The 25,893-nt window shown below is 42.8% G+C and overlaps 1 protein-coding gene across 11 annotated transcripts in view; it reads right to left on the reverse strand.

The window, feature by feature from the left end:
- Positions 1-25,893, reverse strand: part of kiaa1217 (KIAA1217 ortholog) — a 131,282-nt gene that overhangs the window by 83,402 nt on the left and 21,987 nt on the right. For 2 of the 11 annotated variants that reach the window (XM_079661437.1, XM_079661435.1), the window contains exon 1: positions 20,726-21,593. The exons of 1 other annotated variant lie outside the window; for it this stretch is intronic. In XM_079661437.1, the coding sequence (XP_079517563.1) occupies positions 20,726-21,050 (325 nt within the window). In that variant the 5' untranslated portion in view covers positions 21,051-21,593. Of the gene's footprint in view, positions 1-20,725; positions 21,603-25,893 lie in introns of those variants that run through there. 8 more of the 11 variants (XM_079661433.1, XM_079661432.1, XM_079661441.1 and 5 more) reach the window with 7 other exon arrangements.

A 25,893-nucleotide genomic window follows, 5' to 3' on the forward strand; every position in this document is an offset into this window, starting at 1 on the left:
GTCTAATTTCACTCAATCCAAGGTGGACAGCTCTTTCCAGGCTTTTGGGGGTGATTCAAAAAAGTTTGGAAATGGGGGTGAGGGGTAGGGAGGTGAAAGGTGAGGAGTGGGAGGAGACAGGTTGACAGCAGCACACTGAGCTTTTGTTGGTGTTGTTAACAGGTCAGTCATCGCAGCATGGAAACACCTTGAGGGTCGTAGAAGAGTTCAGACCAAGCTCAGGACAGATATGCTCTGTATCGTGGTTACGCCCGGATTGAAATGAGAGTCAGACGATTAACTTAAAAGGATCATTTGGGTTTATTACATTGGGCCCTTTTTTTTATTGTGTGGTTGTGATGACTTTGTAATTACTGACATTCAGTAACATGATGACAATACAAATTCCTAACAAGCCAACGTTTCAGCTGGAATATCCAAACCACTTCATTTAAATGGGATGGATAAAAACACAATAGCGGAAAGCCTATGATGTGAACGAAAGGAAAACTGCGGCCCTTTTCTGCTTTTGGGGGTTTTCCAAACATTTCGGAAAGCACCTTTAAATCTTGTCCTAACAGTCTGACTATATATGTAGCTACAACGCTGCAAGAGCTAAAACATCAATTAGAAATAGCCAGGACCCAATTTGTAATGCGGTGGTAACAAAGTAAACCGTCTCCTCCAGCGAATTTGATCTACTCTTCTCGCTTCAGTGCGATTCATTCCCTCAGTCTGTGCCAGGTTGCACTCAGGAAACATCCATCTGGTTGTTTAGTCTGAGCACCATGTGTTGGAGACCACTCCTCTTGTGCACACAAGCACAGAACAAGCCCCACACGATCTGGACATTCAATACTGTGGGTTCATTGTTCAAGAGGCTTAGACGCAGCAAACTTCAAAGCAAATACGAAACATGAAAGGAGAAGATGTGGCTCAGGTGCGTCGGCAGCACGGAGGCTTTCTGCATCAGCACCTATTATTAATGCTGCTTTAATCACATGATAAAGGAAGAGACTCAGGTGAACAGGTGCAGGGAACTGACAGCGCAGTATTCGCTCAGTTGTGTGTGAATGAAACGGTTTGTGCATCTTGATATGTGAAAAAGGGAAATGCCTCCACATCACTTTCTTCCTGAATGAACAACATAAACAGGCCCCACTTTAACTAATCCCTTATTTGGTGGCTGAAAAGAGACGCAGACAAATGGAGACACAATAACTCAAAACATTTGGGGTTTATCAGAGAAGGCGCAGGTGAGGATCACACCTGAAGCTTATCAGACTGTGAGGGAAACCATCCTGCAGTGAATGAGCCACCTGTGAGCCTTGGAGAACTCCAACTGCGCTTTTAGAAAATGAGTTGAATGACAGGCTTTCAGTGCCACAGCAGATCAGGAAACGAGTTTCAATAGCTTCAAGACGGCTTCAAAAAAGACATGTTTAAAAGACTGGGGAGGGGAAACGGTGATGGAATTCAGGAAGTCTGAGTCATATCACGTTCGATTTGCTCCCAATAAACTCTACGCTCTTCAGGCAGTTGAGACGGTGGGATTTGTTCTGAAAGAAAAGTAGCTCCACCTGCCTCTGGGCATCGACATCACCCAGGAAAAGACATACAGGTTTAACCGTCATTTTCACTTCAGAGTGAGTCTAGCTTCTTCCCACCAAAGTGAGATGTGGAGCAATTCAATAAAAAGGCACCAAAGGCCTTGGCTGCTTTCCACCCAGATCCCACTCTAGCCCATGGAGCAAGCTGCCTTTTTCATATATTTAGCCTCAAATCATCCAAAGCCCTGGTGAGCTGCTGCTCCATATTTTAAAGCCAGTTTCATAATATTCAATAGGGAGGCTTGAGAGTTTAGCCGGTGGTCTAGTCTGATCTCTGAGTCAGCATGAAACACTCTAAAAGTGCATGAACAGAAATATAAAGTATAAAGAGGATTATATATATTGTTTATGTTCATAGTGTCTCTACTGGGATGTAGAGACATGTCTCCATGCTTCAAGGTTCAGAAAGCTCTTTATTCTTCTCATACTGCCTGTGCTGCAGCACCTCTTTTCACCCTCTGTCTGAAACCAGAGCCCAGTCTGCTCTGATTGGTGGGCTCTGTAGTGTTAGGTCGACTGCTTAGAGATGTCCCGCCCCTTAGCCATCACGTGCAATTTGTTGGAGAGCTAGCAGAACATTTACATGCAAAAAAAAACGATATTAATACACAGGGGTCGGCAACAGGCGGACCGCGGTCCGGATCCAGACGCCGAGCTATACGGACCCGGACCTATAATCAATACGTTAACAGGGGATTTCAATTTTGACGGGGCGATTCTATTTTAACCGCCGCCGACAGGGGGCGAAAGAGAGGAGTGAGCGATACAGGGAGAGAAACACAGAAGAAGAGACGAGTGAGCGATACAGGGAGAGAAACACAGAAGAAGAGATGAGAGAGATACAGAGAGAGAAACACAGAAGAAGAGAGGAGAGAGAGATACAGGGAAAGAAACACAGAAGAAGAGACGAGTGAGCGATACAGGGAGAGAAACACAGAAGAAGAGATGAGAGAGATACAGAGAGAGAAACACAGAAGAAGAGAGGAGAGAGAGATACAGGGAGAGAAACACAGAAGAAGAGAGGAGTGAGAGATACAGGGAGAGAAACACAGAAGAAGAGATGAGAGAGAGATACAGGGAGAGAAACACAGAAGAAGAGAGGAGTGAGAGATACAGGGAGAGAAACACAGAAGAAGAGAGGAGTGAGAGATACAGAGAGAGAAACACAGAAGAAGAGATGAGAGAGAGATACAGGGAGAGAAACACAGAAGAAGAGATGAGAGAGATACAGAGAGAGAAACACAGAAGAAGAGAGGAGAGAGAGATACAGGGAGAGAAACACAGAAGAGAGGAGAGAGAGATACAGGGAGAGAAACACAGAAGAAGAGAGGAGTGAGAGATACAGGGAGAGAAACACAGAAGAAGAGATGAGAGAGAGATACAGAGAGAGAAACACAGAAGAAGAGATGAGAGAGAGATACAGAGAGAGAAACACAGAAGAAGAGATGAGAGAGATACAGAGAGAGAAACACAGAAGAAGAGATGAGAGAGAGATACAGAGAGAGAAACACAGAAGAAGAGACGAGAGCGCGGCGGAGAGAATCGGAGAGGAAAGTGAGTGAAGAGAATAATCAGCGATACAGGGAGAGAAGCGGAGAGGAGAGTGAACAGGCGTGTTAAGGGCAGACAGGGAGAGACAAATAATTACACAGAGCCAGTGTGTCTCATTTGTTCAGAGACCGTGGAGCTCATTAAAAGTGCCAAAACGCCACTATGAGACAAAACACTAAGTGTTTGACCAAACATTCCCTCTCAACTCAGAACTGAGGTCAGAAATAATAAGCAGTCTCAGAGCCCAATATGATCAGTCCACCTGGATCAAACTAAATATCGTTCCAGGGCAGGCTAACCGAGGCTAACCAATGAGCTAACCCAGGCTAACCAATGAGCTAACCCAGGCTAACCAATGAGCTAACCCAGGCTAACCAATGAGCTAACCGAGGCTAACCAATGAGCTAACCGAGGCTAACCAATGAGCTGACCCAGGCTAACCAATGAGCTAACCGAGGCTAACCAATGAGCTAACCGAGGCTAACCAATGAGCTAACCGAGGCTAACCAATGAGCTGACCCAGGCTAACCAATGAGCTAACCGAGGCTAACCAATGAGCTAACCCAGGCTAACCAATGAGCTAACCGAGGCTAACCAATGAGCTAACCGAGGCTAACCAATGAGCTAACCCAGGCTAACCAATGAGCTAACCGAGGCTAACCAATGAGCTAACCAATGAGCTAACCCAGGCTAACCAATGAGCTAACCCAGGCTAACCAATGAGCTAACCGAGGCTAACCAATGAGCTAACCGAGGCTAACCAATGAGCTAACCCAGGCTAACCAATGAGCTAACCGAGGCTAACCAATGAGCTAACCGAGGCTAACCAATGAGCACCTGCATGTGTGTGTGTGAATGTCCCTGACACCATTTCAGCCCAGATTTACAAACTCCAGCTCAATTCTCGCACTGAATAAAACAAAGTGAGAGAGGGACTGCAATATAAGAGGGAAAGAAAGAGTAACTTTAAAACTGTTCAATTGTTATGTGTAAAGACTGATATTGTTCTATAACGGCCGGTCCACACAGCGGCGTGCGTTGACGTTTCACCATTCACTTTGAATGGGGTGACGTCACTTTTCGCCGAACTGCATCGTGGGAAGCGACGTGGAGCTTTGCTGGCGTGGCTCGCTGCAAAAGTTGAGACATTTTCAACTTTTGACGCCTCGGCAGAAGCGTCAGCCAATCGAATCATATGCCATTACAACCTCTAGCCAATCAAACCGCTGCTTGTGTGTCAGGGGCGGGAGATTCATGTGATTGGTTGTTGGTCGAGTTTCAGACACGCCCGCCGGCAAGCGTCAACGCACGCCGCTGTGTGGACGGGCCGTAATCGTCTGAAACTGTTAAGGCATGATGTGAAACGGTTAACAAAGAAAAAGGGAAACTCAAGCTGCTGCTACACTTTATTTTATTTATCTAAAATCAAGCACTTTTAAGATGCACACATTTTCAAAAGCTATTTGATTTATTTTCTCTATTTTATTTTTAAATGCAGCCCGAGAGGAACATTACACATATCCAAAGTATTTACTGTATATCTGTAAAGTTCAATGTTAAGTGACAATAAATATTGTTGTTTATGAATTGTACTTTCTTTATTTGATTGGCAGTCAGCTGTTGATGACATGCAGACGTTGATACAGCTACTTCAATATATATCACACTAATTCATAAAGCAACTTAGACATTTTGATGTTCCGGACCTTTGCATGGGGACATTTTCTATAACTTGACCTCGTTGAATTTGAGTTGAATATCCCTGCACTACAGGAAAGGGAACCCCCCCCCCAAAATCATAAAAGGGCCTCTTTAACCAAATCGATCACGTGGTATTTAATACAAGGCTGTCAAAAGATCTTTGTAAATGGTTGTACAGTAGAAAATGCAAAATGGTTGTTTTTGTTGCCACAGTTTTACAGTAACTAAAGGGTTAACTCAAGGACTTCTGACGGTAGTAGCTGGTGTGATGAGGAATTTTCTGATTAACTTTAAGAAGACACTTGTTCACCAAGGTATTTCCGCTTGTGATCTTCCCCTGCTTTGCTCTGAAGCTCTCTGTTTGTTCTCCTTTGATTGGTTTGCTCTCTGTACACCCAGTGGTGTTGCCTGCTTCTGACTGGGACATTAATCCGCACTTCACAACAGATTGATACACTCACCGCTCTCCCTGTCTCACCACATCTTCACGCATGCTGCCACGTGTAATCATGCATGTGTGTGCGGCATTCAGACAGACAGACACAGTCATGTGACCCCTCTGACCTGCTATGAGTTATGGCTCACTGTTCCTTTCTGTCATTGTTGCATCGACTACAGAACGACGTCGTAGTGCCACGTTCACTTCTCTGATGTCACACCTCTCTCTTCAGTTTACTTCAGGTTTTTTATCGATCAGTAGCTGTTTAACGTCTCCTACGCAAAAATCCATATCGGCAGATTCACAAAGCTGCTACGTCGAGTTATGACATGAGTTTTCTGCAGATATGTTTTAGATTTTATTGACAGAGTTTATAGGTTTTTTATCTTCACGGTCTACTATTTTCTACTTTTGAATGCTGCTTTAAATCTATTTTGAGATCTTTAAATTCTAATATTGTCTATTCCTACTCTTTAATTTCTACTTATGTGCAATGCCTTGTTTTGTTTTGTTGTTTTTTATGCTGCTAGGACGCAAACATTTCCCAAGTACCTCTTATTTGATCTTATCTTAGATATGGGCTTTCATGCACAGAGTTGTCATCTTGAAACATTCTCAAACGAGTGGGTAGTACGTGAAATTAAAAAGATCCGCTGATTTACAGACGTATCTTTCCTACGGAGCCCCCTAGGGGACATGGAGAAGAAAAAAAACATTATTTGAAGAAAAAAAAACTTTTGCAAGATCTCTCAAAAACAAATCTTGATGTTTAGCTCGGATGACGGCGCGTATCGAACTGTTCTGATAAAAACGACTCTGTAGCTCGTTGTCTACCTTGCTATGATTGTAAAGTCATGTTGTTTGTACTTTTACAACGTTATGTTCATGAGTTATTGATCCACGAAATTTGAATCTGTCAATAACTCAGCTCAGAGGGACGTGCATGTTCCCTCGCTCTGAGTGTTCTCTTGAGGTGTCTTCACTTATGTGAAACCCTTTATATATACAGTCTATGTGTGAAACCCGTGCCTATTGCCAAGCACTGATGTTATATCTTTATATTTAAGGCCAAGCTCAAAGTAAAATCGATGAACCGCTCCATTGTTGTGGTTTCTTTGTTGCCGTGGCAGCCGAACTGACCAGGAAGCAAATGAGCTAAATGAAAAGTATTGCAAGATCTCGGAAAAGTATTGCAATTTCTTTTTTTCTCCATGTCCCCTAGGGCTATGCTTCTCAAAGTTTGGCCCGTGGACCACTGGTGGTCCGTGAGCGCCCCCTAGTGGTCCGTGAGTATATTGGTAACATTTCACATTTAAAATAAATAAATAAATTTAAGTTTTCCGCACTCTCGCGGGAATATCTCCGCAATGGAGCTAGGTTAAGTTTCACTCTCGATTGCATGATATAGCCCAGCGCAACACCTTCATCACACATGTTGCCACTTGTTTGTACCATTTTCAGGCTATTTTTAATCTGTTCTAGAAAAACGATGTTTTTTTTTTATATTTGTGGAGTTAGGTGGTCCGCGAGTGTTTTTTTATTGGTTAAGTGGTCTTTGGTATGAAGAAGTTTGAGAAACACTGCCCTAGGGGGCTCCGTACTTTCCCAATGTAAGTCAATGGGGAAAGTATTTTTTGGGCCCAATGGCAACAAAAGGTGTAGTACTACCGTTTGTCCACTAGGAACATTAGCTTCCACTGCTAGCTTGTGCCACTTCATACAGCTGTTATCCTGAATGGTTGTGCGTCGAAAGATCAGTGGTAAACAAGTCAAACTAATAATTTTGCGCATCACTGTGCGTCAATCTTTCCATAAAAACAACGATAACATTAGCGCAGAATCGTTTTACTATCAGGTGAAAGCAACTTTACTCCTGCAGCTAATGTTGTTATGAACGGTCATGCTTCAAAGACTGCACTGCTTCGTAGGATAGCCGTCAATAACCCCTGGATGGTGAGTGTGTGTGAAGCGTTGACAGCGATGTGAGGCCAGCAGCTGGTTCAGGCGGAGAATCTGTCAGGTCAGACTCTCCCTCCTGCCTCCACATCTGTCCATCCCTCTCTCTCATATTCCCCCTCCATCATACGATAATGTTAATGATCCCAAGTGCAGCAGAGCAAGCAATAACTGTAAAAACATGTTGTTTTGTTGTCATAGAAATGTGATTACTAATAAGCGTTATCCAAAGCATTTAGCTCAATTGTGCTGGTCTCATAAGTGCACTTTAGTGGCTTCTGCTGCAATGGAAGAATTATTGGTCTTAATATAATGCATTTAGAGTAGCCAAGAGTAATTAGACTTAAATATTTATCAGCCATTTTATGTGATGTCAAAATGAAAATGAACAAATACTTTACCCATAAGCGAGGGTTTTATAGCCAGCTGCAGCGCTGCGGCTCCTTTTTCCCAATGTTTTATGCAAAAACATTTGAGCAAGGAGTCAGAGCAGCCCTGAAGATATAAGTAATTTACCTATCAATAAAATCACCCTTTATTGCTACTCGTGTGTTTGGGCCATGAATAATTGATGATGGCTGGTTGGCACATTACATTAACTGCCAGCTGTCACACTGTGAACTGAGTCTCACTCAACAACTCCGCACACACTCCTGACTTCACACTGATACGAGGCGCTCCACGCCTGCCTGTCAAAGCTTTTTCAGGGGATCACACAACAACAAACAAATGTGTCGTGAAATATGCAGCGCTGGGAAACATTTGGTCCCAATCACAATTAATATTCTGTCTCTGAGAGCATAAGGAGAAGAGAGGGGAAAAAGAAGACATCTACAGCATGTCTGTGACTGCATGGTGAGAAGTCATCCATACACCTACTTTCTATATTCTTTAAAATAAATGATATGCTGATGTTTTCACTTACACCAGATTCCTTTGTTTACTTCCATAACGAAATAACATCACTTTGTAACACTCGCTCTCCTATTGGCTAGCGCTCCAACATATTGGTCATGATAGGCTAAGGGGCGGGACATCTCTAAGCGGTTGACCAATCACAACAGAGCCTAACCAATCAGAGCAGACTGGTTTCAGACAGAGGGTGAAACGAGGTGCTGCAACGTAGGCAGTATGAGAAAAATAAATACCTTTTTTAACATTAAAGAATGTCACAAAACACAAATATGGACCAGAAAATGTTATATATTCCTTTTCCAAGCATTCTTTCTGCGTAAATGTTTCAAGTTTTAGACAGAAGATGAATAAGATGGAGAGAAAGGGCTGCAGTAGTACTTAGAGAGTACATTTGGCCAGTATGGGGTGCTGAAACTACCCGAATACTCAAACAGCAGGGAGCTGCACAGGTCAGTGCCATCATCTGTTCTCTAAAAACAACCAACCTGCAGGGACATCCACCCAGGAAGCCCCATGCATCATCCGTCATGACCACACCGAACACAGAAAGAGAAAAAAATACATATACACTGTTTTTCTTTTTACCCGTCTGGTTAACATCCATCCTCAGACTCCCAAAAGCATTGGTGGCCAGATGCTCGTAAGTTAAGCCTCTCGTAGACCAACCAACTGTTAAACAAATCCATTATGTTCATTATAAATAAACTTCGAGTTCATGCCCAGTTTCCTTAAAGTAATTTCACGCAACCTATTATAGGACTCACCATATGCTCAATTAGTAGCAATGGACCCCCGAAACAATGACACTTATTTATGAAGTATAGCGTCACCCGTGCTCCAGGTCACATGGTATCTCCGAATTAAGCACACTGACTGATTTAGCGTCTATTTAAGATATATAAATGTGTCTTTGCACAGTAAAAAAACACACTGCCCTGTTTCCAAAATGATCCCGTTTGATTTCTGTCCTCGTTTCACCGCCTCACTGGGTCCTGCCTCACATCGTCTTATTCTGTCATAAGAAATGAAATATTACATAACAAGAGGATGTTGGATGTGATTTCCTGATGCCTATCACAACCCATTTACATTCTTCTGCCTGCAGAACTCTTTATTGGGACACATGTTTGTTTGGCTGTGTTTAATCCGAGAAGAGGAAGAGACTCTACAAATAATGGATGCAAACAATGGACTTTTGCGCAGCCACAGTAATCTGATTTGAAATGTATTCCCACTGATTCTCCCACAGCAGTATCGAATGTTTAGTAATGAAGGGATTCAATCGTTTTTTATCCTGTCACTGGGTTTGAGTGGTCTATTAAATGTGCCCCCACTGTTCCAAAACTGATCAAATATTCACCCGTTTGATTGATTCCTTGTGGAAGATGTGTGTTAGGACTTGAGATCAAAGTGAAACAAAGAAAAAGGGAGAATTTGGAGAAACTGCAGGGCGAATGTGAAGTATTAAACCTCCAGCTGTTGATATGAGTTTAGCAGAAATCCCCCCCTTTATTTTCTCCCATAGATCAGGATAAAAATGCTGTGTCAGTCTCATAATAGCTTTAGCTGCCTGGCTGGAAAGCATGCAGGTCTTACCGATGACTTCATCACACAGCCCAGCTCTATTATTCCCCGTTAGAAAAACCCCCAGATCCAAGAGAGGGCGGGGCGGAGTGCATTTGATCCCTGACGCAGTGTTTTAGGTGTTTAATACTGTAGGAATGTAGAAAGAGGCACAGAGAGGCTGTTAAACCCACTTTCATATTTAAGGAAAAGTGCCAGAAAAGTGAAGCCTAATTGAAAAAGCTATGCTCACAGGGATAAAACGATTGAATGTCAAATTAAACACTTTGACAACAACCGCATGAGAGGAGTGTACTCCCACAAGGACAGGAACTCAAAATGAATCGAGTTAAACCTGAAATCCTATTAGCCGTACAGCTGGGGGCGCTACATGCCAGCAGCTATTGAACACTGCAGTCAAAGAGTAAAGCGATGTGGGGTGTAATTATGTGAAGCGGTAGGAAACCTGCTCAGTATCAAAAGGATGAGATCCCGTATGGGGCCAGGAAGTCTGTTTTATTTCTAGTTGCAATAAGTTCAGTGCAGCAGGCGTAGATCTGACTCTTTATTTTGTATGAAACAGCACTCTGCTCTACAGCTTCCACATATCTCACAGACATGTTTGCCTGCAGAACATGCACCATGAATATCTAAATGCATGTGTGCAAAGAAAGATGTACAAAATATATCAGGCTGAAGAGAAAGTCAGACCAATCATTGAGGTTAAAATGATGTATCCTTGTTATGGATTTGGGCCCGTAATTTTCTCACGTTGACAGTACAACCAGTTCTTTATAATTCAGTGCACACGGGTCACGGTGATCGTAATGGCTTCAGAGCAGAGAGGAGAGTCATTATGTTAACTATGACAGGCCGAGACCCTGCAGAGCACCTGACAATTATAGCACAATGTCTGTCTGTTCGGCTGGCAAATGAGGTACATTTAAAATTGCCTCAATAACTTTTGGATAAGCCTCAGTCAGGCTGCAGGTAGTAGGAGCTTTTTTAAAAGTATCTAATATCAGTTTAAGAACAAGCGCTGCTGTTGATTTGGAGCCCCATGATGTACACCTTAACTCTTGATCTTTCTAATTAATTTATAATGAATGTGATTACTTTAGGCCCTCGTTGGAGCGGAGATAAGCAGCTCTCAGTGTATAACATGTCTTTGATTATTAAAAAGGGAACCAGACTCACTGTTTCTCCAACCATTTCGTGTTATAGTCACGAAATTAATTTAATCTATTGATTCGTGTTCACCAACACGATTTTTGCATTTTTTTCGTGTCACACAGAACGATTTTAAAAGCAATGTACACTGAACAAAAATATAAACGCAACACTTTTGTTTTTGCTCCCACTTTTCATGAGATGAACTCAAAGATCTAAAACATTTTCTACATACACAAAATAACCATTTCTCTCAAATATTGTTCACAAATCTGAAAAATCTGTGATAGTGAGCACTTCTCCTTTGCCGAGATAATCCATCCCACCTCACAGGTGTGGCATATCAAGATGCTGATTAGACAGCATGATTATTGCACAGGTGTGCCTTAGGCTGGCCACAATAAAAGGCCACTCTGAAACGTGCAGTTTTGCTTTATTGGGGGGGGTCTGGGGGGGTCTGGGGGGGGTCCGAAAACCAGTCAGTATCTGCTGTTAGGGTTAGGGTTAGGGTAATGCTGTGAATCGAGTGGCCTGTGTTCATCCTCCATAACATACGCCTGCCCATACCATAACCCCACCACCACCATGGGCCACTCGATTCACAACATTGCCCTAACCCTAACCCTCAAAAAATAAATACATTGCTTCTAAAATCGTTCTGTGTCAGAATACGGAAATTCTGTGTGACACAAAAATCGTGTTGGTGAACACGAATCAATAGATTAATTTGGTGACTAAAACACGAAATGCCGTGAGACTGTGTTGGTTTCTCCAAGTGCTCATGCTAACCGAAGCTAAACTAAGGCTAACCATCATGGCTTTAACCACATAGTTTAGTTAGCATTGTAATCTAACTACTGTAAGGTAACCAAACACTTAATGTAGATTTTGTTGGTATTTCTTTCTCTAACAAAAGAGATGTATAGGGAACCTTTTTTCCCACATGCTTTTAGCCTTTATGCTAACTAGCTACAACAATCGACCCCTTAGTCTGCGGGGCTTTAGCATAACTAGCTCTTAGACATTTAGAATTGATATTTTTATACGACTCAATGCAAGAAGGTAAATATCTATATTTCAGTTTTTTTACCTCTTCATTATCCTTTCTATCGAAGGCCTAAAGCTGCAAAACTCACACAAAAACCTCTCACTTGACTCATTGATTTCTGAAAAAGCAAAACTACAAACTAGCTACTGAGTATGTGCAAACAGAGTACAATGTAAAAACTGTTGCTTTGGTAAAACTGAAAAAATGTGTGCCAAGTGGTTCCAAGCAATTTTATGAGTTTAGTTAACTTTTAAAAATTTTGAGTTGGTGAAACTTACTTTCTTTAGTTTTCCTCTACTCAAGAATGTGTTAATTTGTTAAAACTTAAAAAATATGTGTCAAGTGGTTCCAAGCAATTATAGGAGTTGGCTAAACTCACTAATGTGATTTTTTTCTGCATGTGAAGAGATGAGTTGAACAATTCAAAGCCAAGATATTAAGTGTAACCAATGCAAATAACAATCTGCTAAGAACCACATAAGACAAGAACAAATAAAGTAACTTATAAAACACAATTGAGTTGCCGGAACCTACGACAAACTCTTCCTGATTTCAATCCAACCCTTTAAATATTAGATAGCATTCAAACATTGCAGATTAAACAAATACATTTAAAAAAGGGAACGTTATAAACATGGTAATACATTTTATTAAAATGTGATTATTTCAAAACAGTTTCCACAAAACAGTAACAAGTTTGTTTAAAAGCACAACTGACACACTTCTCAGCAGAGAACACAACAGGGGGGAATGCCCGAGTTTCATATTTAGACAGCCATTGAAAAAGAGGGGCTTCATTCCCTCACAGTCGCTTAGATTGAATCTGATTTATGTTTACATTTTGCAAAACTGAAGCCGTTAGCCAAGAAAGAAGCTCCCTCATTGCTACTTGAGCCGTTATTCATTGCACTATTGCAGCAGGTTTGACTCATAATGTTCCTAAAACAAAGAAGGTGCTGATCAAATCTGCATAACAACCAGTTAGGTAACTACAGCTGCGGGTAAACACATTTATCATATCACATTCCACATGTACCTTTATTAAATACATGTTGATACATGCACCCGTCAAATGAGAGGAGGTAAAAGAGATATAAAAAACAAAGGACCGCTCTGCCTCGAGTTTCCTCTCCTCTAACGTTTAGTTTTCTCAACTGTCAACCTCTTCTAGGACAGAAAGTAAAAGAGAGGCAGTGGGAGTGAGAAAAGGACGGCTATACATCAGTGAGATTTAATGCTGCTATATCCTGCTCAGCACTCGTATCACATGGTGTGTACATCATCAATAATCTTTACGAGCCAGTGCCTTGGCTAAAACACAAGGGTAATGTGTTGCTCCAGCTGGAACCACAAAATCCCAACCATGGCATCTTTCCCCTCTTTACTTTCTGCATGTAATTGCATCACAACATTTAGAAATGCATGCTGTCAATAAGATCCATATCTGATAGACAAAACATTATTATGCTATATGTGATTACTCAGATGGACCGAAAAACATGAAATGAACAGTAACATTGCATTTAGGGAGCAACAATGAAGTCATTGTGTTTTTTAAATTTGGATATTGTGTATATAACATTACAAGATTCTTATGATTACATTATGTGCTTATTGTGCTCATTTTATGTTGCTGTGACTTAGGAATAAATAGACCCAATGACCCCCCCCACCCCCCCCCCCAAGTTTTGATGGGGAAGATAGGAACGAAGGGAAAAGTCACATGAGAAAGTGTTTAGCTTGCAATATTGAAAGTAGCGAGGTCAAGTGCAGAGACTGAGAGAACACAAAGAGGTAGTCAGAACAGCACATCGCACCGGCCTTGAATTGTATGGGAGCCGCGCTCCCCCGCAAAGCTAGGAAGCAACATTATGGTTTCCCGCTATATCCGAAGAAACTTTAGAGAAAACAAATTAGTTTGATGGTGCCAGAGTAGGGAGGGACTTCGCCAACCGGCCGAATGCTGATTGGAGGATCGTGTTGCCAAGAGACTCTATCTGAGTCTGCGCACCAACCAAAGAGAGCCAAGTCTAAACCGCGGTATCTCTTCATCTAGTCTTGACCAATCAGAAATACACGGGCAACGCCCTGTGTAATCAAATGTATTGAGGTTCGAGGCTCTTTACGGATTTGGTGGTTACAGATTAGGGCTTGGCTACCTGTGATTACCAAGACATGACGAGTCCTCGGCCAAGTGATATCTTTTGCTCTCTTTACAATAAATAGTTAAACTTAGAAGTTTTCTGTCTTTTCTGGACTTCTGAACCCAACAATATGACATATCAATTTCCTTTTCCCGAGTTCAGGGATCAACCAAGAAGTCCCTGAGCTGTTTCTATTCTCAACAAATGACAGACTTCTTCGTGTTGCTACAAGTTCCTTTTCCTGGCCACAAACCACAACTATGCTTTCAAGAGATGCCCGCAAAAGCTCAATTTAATGCCCTGTTGGAGAGCTGGAAAACGGGCATTTCAATGGAGGCTAAAGTCGCATTTTATATTATTTTAGAGCCGGCTGGAAAATGCTAGACAACTGGAGAAACAATGTGGTTTCACTTGGATCTCTGGACACATTTTTGAGAGTGGTGTTAGATTTTTCTTTTATTGTTATCTTAGATATGATTTATATGAGGGAGGTTACCAACACAGTGTCAGCTAAAGTTCAATAGGTCCCTAAGTTGTGTAACCTCAGAGCTTCAATTTCATGCCTGCCATGGCTTGAGGTAAGGAAAATAAGTCTTTAAGAGAATGACAATAAAAACGAGCTAAATCAGTAAATGGAGAGCAGTAACGGTGGGGTAATGTCACAAATGTCAAGCTATGGATATTGTAATATCATACAGCCTGCACTTTATGAACTTATCCTGCATTTGCTCTTTTCTTCAGCCCCATCACATGTCCCAGTCATCTGACAGAGTGAAGGCCGAATGTAGGAGTTAGCTTCCCCATGGCGCATCATGTGATCCACAGCTAACACCTACACAGTACGGGTGACACTATTAGTCAGCTATATTTATTTTTAACACTGTTGATTAACAGTTCAAGATGTTGGGACAAGTTTTCTTTCTCGCCTCGAGTTAGACCCGTGTTTGAGCTAGAGCCAGGATGAATTAGCTTAGCATTTACAGGGCTTAAAGCAAGGGGAAAACAGCTAGCCTAGCCACGTCAAACCCCTCCCATTGTAACTCTCTTTGTTGTGAATTTGACAGGTAGATAAATGTAGTAACTATAACAAACACCAGTAAGTCTCTGTGCTTTGTCTGCATGTTGTTAAACGGGTTAATAATCAAGCTAAGCAGTGCTGGAAGGCATGTCTTTGTATATTAGATGGAGCCAGGCTGCCTCCAGTGTTGGCACCGTAAGCTAAGGTAACCAACACGCATTTTGTAAGTGCTTTTACTTTGTGTACACATTAAACAAAAGAGTTGTGCGTATAGGGAACCTTATTTCCACCTGCTTTCAGCCTTTATGCTACCTAAACAATCATCTCCTGGCTTTAGCCCTAGATACTGCATAGCATAGGCTAAGGGCTTTAGCATACCTTGCACATGTTGAATAGCTAGGCTTTATTTCTCAAATGTCAAACTATTCCTTCAATTTGAACCCAATAGAACTCAGTTCTGGTAGAAAATCTCTCCTATGCTATATGGAGACAAACGTACTTTTCTAAATAACCAAATATTCTCACAGAAGGCCAAGGGTACCACCAACAACTCTAAATATCCATGTAATATTAATGGAAGATGCAGTCCCCTGAAACAACATGTCGACGTGAAATAAATAAACACAGCGGGAGATTTAATTAGAATATTCCGAAACCACTGAGATAAATATTTAGCAGTTTATGCATACCAGACATTTTTGTGCACATTCACTAAAACCCAGACAGATAGAAACACACACACACACACACACACACACACACACACACACACACACACACACACACACACACACACACACACACACACACACACACACACACACACACACACACACACACACACACACACACACACACACACACACACACACACACACACACACACACACACACACACACACACACACACACACACACACACACACACACACACACACACACACACACACACACACACACACACACACACACACACACACGTTTGCCTGAAGGGAATGGGGTGTAAGAGGGGAGGTGGAGATATATTGATTTCTCTGTCGACTCTTTGAGAGGAAGCCCTGAGGGAGGCCTTGCATCCGCTTACACCCCTCATTTGGGTGAATTAAACACAATTATGCTTTGGGCTAGAACACAAACATGTATTAGCCTACATTTAATTGAAATGTAGTAGTGAGATTGTCTGGTTCCATGCCACATGTGCAGTTTAAGCTTTGAAGCCTTGGCTGTGTAATCAAGCAAAAGTAAAAGGCCACACTTGAAAGTAGAAATACAAAAAAGGTTTATATAGATGTTTCAACAAGTTAAAACCTCGGGAATTGGAGGCAGGGTGGGCATCACGGAGATTAAGGCTTTTTGTTTTATCCTTAATCTTACATGAACGAAAGCCAATCCCCTCAGCTGTCTCTCAGAGAGCTGCACAGCCTCAGGAAGCAGGAAGAAGCAACATTGCCCCCAGCTAAACCCCCCAAAGAAAAACACCCCACGGACAACAGGGGGATTTACAATACAGACTCATGAGTAGTCACATAACCAGCAGCTCTTTCTTCTTGCTCAGTGGCCCGATCATTGTCTGTTTCTGTTTGAGGGATGAGTCACATCTACTCATTTTCTCAACACAAACCCCAGGTCCCTGAACACACCATTAACTCACCTACTCTTCTTCCTTAATGACTCACTGGACTCACTGGACTCACTGGACTCCAGGCTCGGGGTAATTATTGACAAGTCACAAAGGTGAGATGTCGCCCACAGTTGTCTCACTTCCTCTGTTTCCTTTGGCATTTGGAAAGAAAGTTCTTTAATAACTTGTTAAGAAACTGATTTGCCTTAACCTTAACAAAACAGATATCCGAGTGGGTTGGCGGATCGGACGTAAATTAATAATAAATGGCGTCCCGCTGTTTAGAGACCGCAGTTTTTCTGGTGTTTTTTCTCATTCGCTTTGATATGCAAAAAAGCCAAAACAGCAGGACATAACGGTAAGCATTTCAAATGAATACATACAGTAAAAATGTGTGATTGCTCAGTTCAAAGTGAAAGTGGGGGGGTTTGGTTAAAATCAACCCCCTATACGGCTCAATTACCAAAAACCCTGCATAGCAAAAAGCACTTTCAAGACAATGCGAGTGTGTCAGAAACTTGTAAATGATCCAATTGTGTAACTGATATGTGAATAAAAAAGATTTTTGTAATCTTAATAAGTCTCGCTTCTGCCAGATAATTGTCAAAGAAGAGAAAACCAAGAGAGACAACTGGGGGGGGGGGGGGGGGGGGTTTAAAGAGTCACGAGAGGCTGCAATTAATGTAATCCCTACGCTTGGCTTCAATGTCGAATAAATGGGTGATCACATCCCAATCCTCACTCTCATTCCTGTCACACTAAGCTGTTTTTTATACTTTTTTCTAAGGGCAGCATCTGCAGAAAGAGTCTGTCATGGTTTCCCGGAACTCAGACTATCAACAGCGAGTGTTAAACTGACACTGTGAGCTTTTAACAAGAAGAAGCACGTCTCGCAGCAATGATTCACATGCATACGCTGTTGTCGACATGTAGAAGTACACATGTAGATTTGAACACCTGGGGCGACGCTGAAATATGTCCGTAAACAGGCTGGAGCAGAGCCGCAGATTCTGATGTGGTAACAAATCTTGCAAAACGATATCAGGCAAGAAACAACACAACACAAGAGCCCGAGTCTAGATGAGTAAAAAGAAATGGAGCCCCCCAATCACAGCCGGTTCATTGACTCACCATATCAATCACCAATGTGTTAGGTCATAAGACATCTGAGCGGTGACTATCTCATGATTTTGTAAACCGATCCCTGCATGATGGGACACGGGTTCTCAGGAAGCGTATGGTTACTCATGAGGCAAAATACTTTCAAGTTGATGTAGACTTAAAAGAGAGATAAGAGTCTGAGAGGGCTGGAGATAACGTCAGAGGAAGGCCAGAGACAGAACAAGGAGATCTACATTTCCAGATGTTTCCAACTCGTTCTGTGTTTATATTTGTCTGAGATGAAAAGTAAACACTTAAGTTAGCCTGTGTAACTTTTTAAAGAATAAATAACACATTATTTCTCCTCCAAAATAACTCAAAATGCAATATGTTGTTCATTTACGCGAGCAGAACATTGCTAAGGAGAACAGGCCAATGCTTGCGAGGATCAAGGGACTATGTGAGGTCACATGAATCCGCAGAAAGAAGTCTGGAGACTAACCTTAATGTTAATGAAAACAAAGAGAATACTATAGTGTTCACTTTAATTCATCACACGCTGTATTACCTAAAGGGACACTGGGTTGCATTGTGTTTACGTTTGACAAAGTTTCCAGGCATTCGTGTTAAAGAACTGATCGGGGTCTGATCACTTCCCCATGCTACAGATTGGGAAACAATTCAAAAGGTGTAGGATGAGCCAACATTCCTGACCGACCGCATCAATGCTCTTGCGGCCGATTTCTTAGAAGGGAGGAGGCCGTTGTGGTTTTGGAACGAGATGTGGGTGTGATGTCTGCCATGAAATGTACATCATGATAAATCAAACACACATACAGCTGTACATCCAGGCCTTAAGCAGTAAGCCAAAAAAGTTGCTTAACACAACGTTTGATGCAATGTCATACGGTATCAAAGGAAGCCTTGCCCTTGAGACGTGTATTATATCCTTTCTGGACAGGAAGTGTCACATGCATTTCGGTGAAAGCTGCCACTTTAAGGCTGAAATTGGGCCCTCTGGCGAGCGGCTCTGAAGCTTTCACACAGTGGAAATGTCACCTGTCACACGCATTTTGTGGTCTGCCACTGCGGTGTGCATCGGCTCTGTCATGCCCTGTAACCGGCATTAGTTTGGGAGATGAGGCTGGCACCCTCTGAACCTCTGCCATATTAAACTGCCTTGTTTGTATACAAGCCATAAGTGGATAGGGGATATGACACGCTGCCCACTAGCCTGCAGTGAAAGGGTATTTAATAAGTCTATTCAAAATACAAATACATGAGCAGCACATGTAGCCAAGAGCAGCTCCCCAAAGTGAAGACCTTGCATATGTTATATATCAAAGGATAGCTAGTTTCTGGAGAGACTGGACTGGGCCTTTCAATGTGGAACATCAAAGATTCTGTCCATAACAAGAAATGCACAAAGTTTTCCAGCTCACACTTCAAAAACACACACTGGGACGGCGGGGCGAAACGCACCACACACAGTTCATTTATTCTTTTTGACGGTCGGCGTGCATGTGTGCGGGGGCGGCGGTGGCATCTTTCAGTTACTTATTCAACGGCTGTCGAAACACGACAAAGGAGAAGAACGCAGGGAGAAACAAAAACTGGTGAGGCTGTAAGAGAGAAGAAAGACATGAAAAGAGACGAGCGAGGGAGGACATGAGGAAAGAGGACACGAATAGAAACAACAAGGGGGGTTGGGTCACTTTCCGTGTCCTCAATGCGTCATAAAAATGTTTAGGTGCCATTTCAGATTCTTGCAGTATAGTTTACTTTTATTCTGCCCATTTTCTGATATTTAGAGAGATGTGTTGCCTTGGCAGACCATTTACATGCACAACAACCTGTATAACACACTCCAGGGAAGGGAAAACCCCCCAAAATACACTTCTAGGACCAGATGTTCTGAAGTCAGCTGACCCTCACTCTTGAGGAGTGAGTCAGCTCTGCAGAAAGACACTTTATTTGTGTAAAGAAGAGACAGGAACATCTGGCTTCCAGTACAAACTTGCCTCCTTATAACCCATCTTTACAGCAGGGAGGGGATTCTCAAGCAGCTCAAGACCTGTTGATTTCCCAGCATGCACAGCTCACATTCCTGACCTCCTTCTGTCACTCTTTAACTCGCCTCACCCTCTACATCACCACCACCCCCCCCACCCCCCTTTACACTTCCCCACTGCTGAGCTATGATGATTGACAGGAAGTGTTTTTAAAATCAGGTGCTAACAAAGTACATAAAGTAATGGTGCCTTTAAGACTGTGACCTGACCAAACCCTGAGAGCTGGCACCCTGTGGAGTTGGGAATGTGGTGAGAAAGCCACAAGGATATGATAAGACCTCCTGACCCCCCATTTTTTATCTGCACCCCACAGAGGGACAGATATCCCATGAGCAGTCACTCCTCTCTGCTACATCAAGGCCACGCTGACAAAAGCACTGCGTCCAAAAATTAAGCTTCCAATTCATTTCAATTAAACTGAAGCATTTGCACAGCAGTATTCTGCGGAAATGCAGGAAAATACAGACAATACGGGTGTAAGGTTGCATTTCAAACTGGACTTCCGTGTCTGTAATCACATGTCCCGCCCCCAGCAAACACTAGTTACAACTTTTGTAAAAAAAAATTAAGGGCAGTGCTATTTTTGGTCTGAAAGCGTGTTAATTGTGGAGGTTCGACACATCCTTTGCCCCAAGGCAGGAAGGACATGACAGATAACCCCGGGAGGACATAATCAATACTGACACAACACAATAAACTAGCATTAAAGGGGACACACAACACGCAGGAAAGAGTCTAATCCCCTGCATGCAAGATTGTTTTTGCACAGTAAACATGTGAGTGCATTGACACAAACCAAAAGACACCAGTTGCCATTCAGATGAAGTTAATACTCACTGTGCATAGAGCCTTGCTGCTGACTGGAGGCTTTAGGTGGGCTGATCTTGCTCTTGGGGGGTAGCATCTCCATGTTTTGGCCCTTCTCACCTGGATTCTGTCTGGGGGCCTCGGCCTGAGTCTCGCTCTGTGCTTTGTCCTGAGTCCCAGCGACTTTAAGAGACTTCTGTCGGCTCAGGATCCCATCGCTACCTGCCCTCATCAGCTTTTCCCCAACGCTCAGCACCCGAACTCGACCCGTTGATTCCTTCCTGGGGGAGGGAAGCCTGGATCCGGCCCCGATGGAGGAGGCGGAGGGCCGCGCCAGCCTGGAGGCTTTTGACATCCTGCAGCAGGTCAGAAAAGCTCCTCAGCCACAGTGACTGCAGCGGTGTCCCGTGAGGAAATCCAGGGTATCTCCGCTGTGAGAGAGTGTGACTCTGCGGCGTGTTGTGACTGGTGCAGGTAGGCTGGAGGGGGCCGGCACTTTGGAGAAGCTATAGGTGAGGGGTGGGGGGTTAACAGATCCTTGGAAGGTGTTCTCTCCTCCTGGCGTGGCCTCGTGGGAACATCCTCCAAAGCAAACAGTGTCTGTAAGTGTGTGTGTGTGTGTGGAGTGACAGGTCTTGCTGTGCCAAATGCAAACAGAAACTCAAGTCTCCAGTGTCAGCGCATTCCGGCTGTTTAATCCCCCTCTCTGCGTCTCCTTCACACTCTTTTTTGGTACATTTCTCACCCTCTCTTGCACTCCGACTAAAGGTTGTCAACTTGCCTAAAAAATCGTCCCCATGTTGCTGTCCTCGTGTGCCTCCTCTTCTCTTTTTGCTCACTCGCTTCTCCTCTCTGCTGATGCTCAGCGGGTGACCGTTCCAGCGCTCCGGCAAAAAGCAGAGAAAGGTTTAGAGACGGCAAAAAAATAAAAAAAAATAAAGAGTACGAGAGAGATAGAGAAAGTGCCGGCTTTGTGGAGGAGCTCTTCTCTTCAGGTGCAGCTGCTCAAGCTGTTCCAGATGTGTGTGTGTGTGTGTGTGTGTGTGTGTGTGTGTGTGTGTGTGTGTGTGTGCGTGCGTGCGTGCGTGCGTGCGTGTGCGGAGCGCTTCACGTCATCACCCGACCGTTCTGAGCCACAATCACTGGTTTCACTTCGTTCCCTCTTTCTTGATCTTTTTCGTCTCTGGTCCCTCTACTCCTGACAGCCTGAACTCGCCACATGTGATGAGTCGACCGGAGGCGGGTCAAAACACCAAGCCCTTCACTCACTGATGCTGGAATTTACAGAGAATTATAGAGCGCAAAGGAGGGGAGCTTAGCAGCATGTGTGTGTGTTTGAGAGAGAGAGAGAGAGAGAGAGAGAGAGAGAGAGAGACACACACACAGTGGATCTCCTGCAAACGAAGACATCAGCTGTGACACGAAAGAACTATAAGAAGTTGGCTCGGAGAAGATCAGAGCTTTCTGACACTTCTCATCTTGCTTAAGAAAAAACGTCTCATCCTTAAAGAACTCTCAACAAATGTCTGACCCACAGAAATGTCCTCAGCCAAATAATAATTGCCAGACACGAACAATAAAGTATGAATCACTGCAGGGCGGACGCAGCAAAAACAAGATTTTACAGCATTTTCTTGTGTTGTAAAAGCACACTTTGCTGACACGGAGCAACACTCGCAAGTAAACCACAATCCCATAAACGAGTCTTGATTCATTGACTCTAGCCTAATGTCTAATTCATAACTCTGCACACCTATTTTGGGCTCTGAGCCTGTGACAGTGTAATATGCCGCAGCCCGCGAAACAGGACATGTGATATAACGTCATTTCGTGCTTACAGACTAAACACCAGAAAATGGATTACAGTGAGAAACAGGATCAACTGTGTGTGTTATAAAAGAGCAACAACCACATGGACGGGAGGTTTAGAGGATTTCTCTCTCAGACATCAGAGAAAGTCCCAGACCCAACCTGCATGGCATGAATACTGACGTACAGGATATAAGTTTACATAGGGATTTAAAAGAAAAAGCCCCACATGCCTCTCCCTCCTCTATGATTGCCTTTTAGACGACTAAGCTTTCCGAACATGATGACAACCATCGCTGATTGTACAGATATGAAATATTCATCGTATTGCCACATATCTGCGTGGCTTTAGATAAAGAGCAAAGCAGATTGACCTACATACTTTCCCGATGAATAGTTAGCTGACAAAATCAGAGCTAGAGAAGCTCACGGGGAAAACGCTGCATGTCTGAGGGAATATCTGTCAAAGAGAGAGAAAGTGAAGAAGGTACAGATATTTCCACAAGATTAAATATTGTCCTAGATTATGGCCATGCGTCACCCGTATGGATGAGTTTCTATTATGTTTACTACATCCTAAAGGATTACATCAAGTCTAAAAAAAGGTTAACGAGGAAAAAACCCAGTGTGGCAACTCTCCCATGCGATGGTTATATTTGTGTACTGGGAGTAAATGAAAGCCCTCTGTGTGGATTGGATGGCTTCGAGCCAGGCATAACTGTACTGTAGGCAAACAGGATCTAGGTTCAAAGACTTTAAATAACATAGCATTTGTGGACGGATATAATTTGAGTTTCCTAATTAAGCCTGGGATTTTTGTGATGGATCGTAACGCATAAAAAAACAGAGGGGGAAAGTATCAAAGTACATTCACTCAACTACTCTTCTTAAAGGAACCCATTTCTGCAAAATGTTTGGTTCAAATTAGTATGTAGTGTCTCTACTTTAAAGAGTCCTCTCCTGATGATGTTCAGGTGTATATCAGTATGTAGAGTCTCTACTTTAAAGAGTCCTCTCCTGCTGATGTTCAGGTGTATATCAGTATGTAGTGTCTCTACTTTAAAGAGTCCTCTCCTGTTGATGTTCAGGTGTATATCAGTATGTAGTGTCTTTACTTTAAAGAGTCCCCTCCTGCTGATGTTTAGGTGTATATCAGTATGTAGTGTCTCTACTTTAAAGAGTCCTCTCCTGTTGATGTTCAGGTGTATATCAGTATGTAGTGTCTTTACTTTAAAGAGTCCCCTCCTGCTGATGTTTAGGTGTATATCAGTATGTAGTGTCTCTACTTTAAAGAGTCCTCTCCTGCTGATGTTCAGGTGTATATCAGTATGTAGTGTCTCTACTTTAAAGAGTCCTCTCCTGCTGATGTTCAGGTGTATATCAGTATGTAGTGTCTCTACTTTAAAGAGTCCTCTCCTGCTGATGTTCAGGTGTATATCAGTATGTAGTGTCTCTACTTTAAAGAGTCCTCTCCTGCTGATGTTCAGGTGTATATCAGTATGTAGTGTCTCTACTTTAAAGAGTCCTCTCCTGCTGATGTTCAGGTCTATATCAGTATGTAGTGGCTCTACTTTAAAGAGTCCTCTCCTGCTGATGTTCAGGTTCATATCAGTATGTAGTGTCTCTACTTTAAAGAGTCCTCTCCTGCTGATGTTCAGGTGTATATCAGTATGTAGTGTCTCTACTTTAAAGAGTCCTCTCCTGCTGATGTTCAGGTGTATATCAGTATGTAGTGTCTCTACTTTAAAGAGTCCTCTCCTGCTGATGTTCAGGTGTATATCAGTATGTAGTGTCTCTACTTTAAAGAGTCCTCTCCTGCTGATGTTCAGGTGTATATCAGTATGTAGTGTCTCTACATTTCTTCATGCTTTAATGTTCAAAAAGCTCTTTATTTTTCTCATACTGTCTGTACTGCAGCACCTCTTTTCACCCTCTGTCTGAAACCAGAGCCCAGTCTGCTCTGATTGGTTAGCTGGACGGCTCTTTTGTGATTGGTCAACCGCTTAGAGATGTCCCGCCCCTTATCACGTACAATGTGTTGGAGAGCTAGCCAATAGAAGTGCGAGTGTACTAGTAATGTTACTATGTTTTGGAAGTAAACAAAGGACTCTTATGTACTTAAGTGCAGTACTTTTGCTTGTAATGGAGTAGTTCACTTAACTAAAGGATCCAAATACTACTACCGGATTAAAATACATGACAGTTTAAAAAGTCCCCACCAACTTAAAATGACGTACTCATTAATGGTTTGATGATTATAATCCTATAATGTATTCAAGTACATTTTACTTAAGTAACATTATGAATGTCAGACTTTAACATAATTATTCTTCACTATGCCATTGTACTAGATCTAAGTACTTCTTCCATCTCTGAACAAAACAACATTTTGTCCAAACCCATTTGCATTTCAAACAAGAAGTGGAAAACAATCGACCAAACGTATAACTTTACGTGTGAAAGATGATGATCTGAGGAGCTGGAATTGGCTCTGACAATAAAGAGCTGAGAGAAAGCACCACCACCCACAGCTGCCTAAGCAGATAGCCTTGGCTAGCTCCATGCTAACGAGTGCCAAGGAGCCCACAAGTGTCTCACGCTCCGAGCGGGGAGGAGGCAGTTTGGGATTGAGACGTTGGGCGGTTATGGAAATTCAATGGTGCAGAAAAGTCCCACAAGCTCTGCTGTAGCTGCCTCCGGCCCATCAGTGAGTAGAGGAGGGGCTGCTGGATGTTTTTGGGAAGGGTGGTGAGCTCAGCAAGAGTTGCCTCTGTGGTATTTCTCTAATTATCTGCCTTTTCTGTCTGAGGGTTATTAATAAACTGGGGGGCATAGGTCACAGGAGACTCCCACCCACTGAGCTTCAGCTTGTGTTAGTGCACACTGTTTCCATCACATTTATTTCTGATGTACACAATAACTCTATGGAGCCTTATAGAGCCTCTCAGCTCATGGGCATGCTTTCTGAGTGGCTTTAGTTAACTTTCTCCCCTCTCATAGTGTCATTTTCAGATACTTACAACCAAAAAAGCTCCAAATTGTGTCTGTATACCACTTGACTAGCGCCACAAAGCAGACACAATAAGTAAGCAACCAGCTGGTGAACATAGTGGAGCATTAAGCAACTATTTATTTCCCTCAGGATTGAGTGGAAACCAAGAACAGACCAAAAAAACAGAGTGAAAAGTGAATATGTTTCCCATATCTACTTCATTTGGGTTCAAAATCAGTTACCATTAACATTTCGAGCATATAGAACTACCTGTAAACACAACAATGGCATACAGTAAGGACGGTGTCTCTTTAGCAGCTAAATGCTTTGTTATGTTCACCAGTTAGTTGCTTACTCTATGTTTGGCTGATCGTGATGGGCAGTTGGCGTACAGTGG

Source organism: Notothenia rossii, assembly GCF_949606895.1.
Source record: "Notothenia rossii genome assembly, chromosome: 12".
Taxonomy (NCBI): Eukaryota; Metazoa; Chordata; class Actinopteri; order Perciformes; family Nototheniidae; genus Notothenia; species Notothenia rossii.